Below are 1551 nucleotides of genomic sequence, written 5' to 3' on the forward strand. Positions count from 1 at the left end.
AGCTATTGTACAGAGGAGTTACAGTTACATGAGTAAGGTAATGAGTCCATTTTCTATTGATCATTGTCACATCCTCCTTTAAAAACATTTTCTGAAGACAAATTTGTTCTGTGCAGGTCTCTAGAGACTCCACCCCTGGTGACTTTAGTTCTGGGCTTTGACAGGCCTTTCAGCCAGCCTGCATCTGGGCCAGGCCTGCAGCTCTGCCCACTGCTTGAGGATTTGCATGTGCCTAGAGCACAGTCTACTGCGCCAAGAATTTCTTTATAGTCTGCTCACACTCTGTGCAGGAGTCAGTTGCAGTCAGCATACAGCATGGACATGAAGGCCCCTGCTCAGCTCCTGGGGCTCCTGCTGCTCTGGCTCCCAGGTAAGCAAGGAGATGCTAGGAATTTACTAAGCCCAGTGTTAACAGTGTTGCCTCATTCTTCATGAACGGTCTCAGAGCAAAATTAATTGTGTTGATATTTGTCTTTTGTTTCCAATATCAGGTTCCAGATGTGACATCCTAATGACTCAGTCTCCATCCTACTTGTCCGCGTCAGTAGGAGACAGAGTCTCCATCACTTGCAGAGCCAGTCAGGGCATTGGTACTAATTTACATTGGTATCAGCAGAAACCAAGGAAAGGTCCTAAACTTTTGATTTATTGGGCAAACAGCTTGCAAACCGGGGTCCCATCCAGATTCAGTGGCAGTGTATCTGGGGAAGAGTACACTCTCACCATCAGCAGCCTTTAGCCTGAAGACTTTGCAACTTATTACTGTCAACAAGGTAGTAGGTACCCTCCCACAGTGATACAAGCGATAACATAAACCTCCAGCGGAAGCAGAAGTGAAAGGCTGGGCTGCCCCAGCTGCTCCTCCTGGGGCCTCTGCCTGCAGATAGTGCTTCTCAGCTAGAACAAGGCTCTGAAATTCAGTGGGGGTTTGGTCCAGGTGGTCAGTGACAATCCTCTCAATTTATTCTTTCTTCCTTCTCAGCCTCAGGGGCACCAACCAGACAAGGTTTCTGTTGTCTTATAAATAACACAAGTCTGTATTTCAGAGCATCTGTGATTTGGTATTCAGGTGGATATGATTTCCACTTGGTCACAAGAGAGACGTTTGCCTTCTCTTTCCTCCTCTTAAACTGCTGCAAGCACTTCCTGACTTGCATAGTGTTTTCCCTTCTAAGTCTGAGATGAAGGCTCAGCTTGACTTTGTCTTAACATATTAGCACTCCTCAGTTCACTCTTTAAAATGAGGTATTGCTGAGTACTGGTGCCTCATACTGGGTACTGGTGGCTCAATCCTAACTACTTATGAAGCTGAGATCTAAGCATCTCAGTTCAAAGCCAGCTTGGGCAGGAAAGTCTTTGAGACACTTATTTCCAGTTAACTACCAGAAAACCAGAAGTGGAGCTGGGGCTCAATGTGGTAGAGTGCTAACCTTGAGCAAAATAGCTCAGGGTTCAAGCACTATGATGGACAAAGAAGGTATTTTAGTAAAATCCTGAGGCTGGTAATTCCCTAGATCAGGGGCAAGAACAGAGGGGAAGGAAATCTATAAT

At 45.9% G+C, this 1551-nt stretch overlaps 1 gene segment (V, D, J or C); it reads left to right on the top strand.

Annotated features, from left to right (window-relative positions):
• Positions 1-267: 267 nt before the first annotated feature.
• Positions 268-739, top strand: LOC122116726. The segment is given in 2 exon segments: positions 268-370; positions 492-739. Coding segments are annotated over 2 exon segments (303 nt in total).
• The last annotated feature ends 812 nt before the right edge of the window (positions 740-1551 follow it).

Source organism: Dipodomys spectabilis, unplaced genomic scaffold (assembly GCF_019054845.1).
Source record: "Dipodomys spectabilis isolate Male_0828 unplaced genomic scaffold, ASM1905484v1 ptg000137l, whole genome shotgun sequence".
NCBI classification, from domain to species: Eukaryota; Metazoa; Chordata; class Mammalia; order Rodentia; family Heteromyidae; genus Dipodomys; species Dipodomys spectabilis.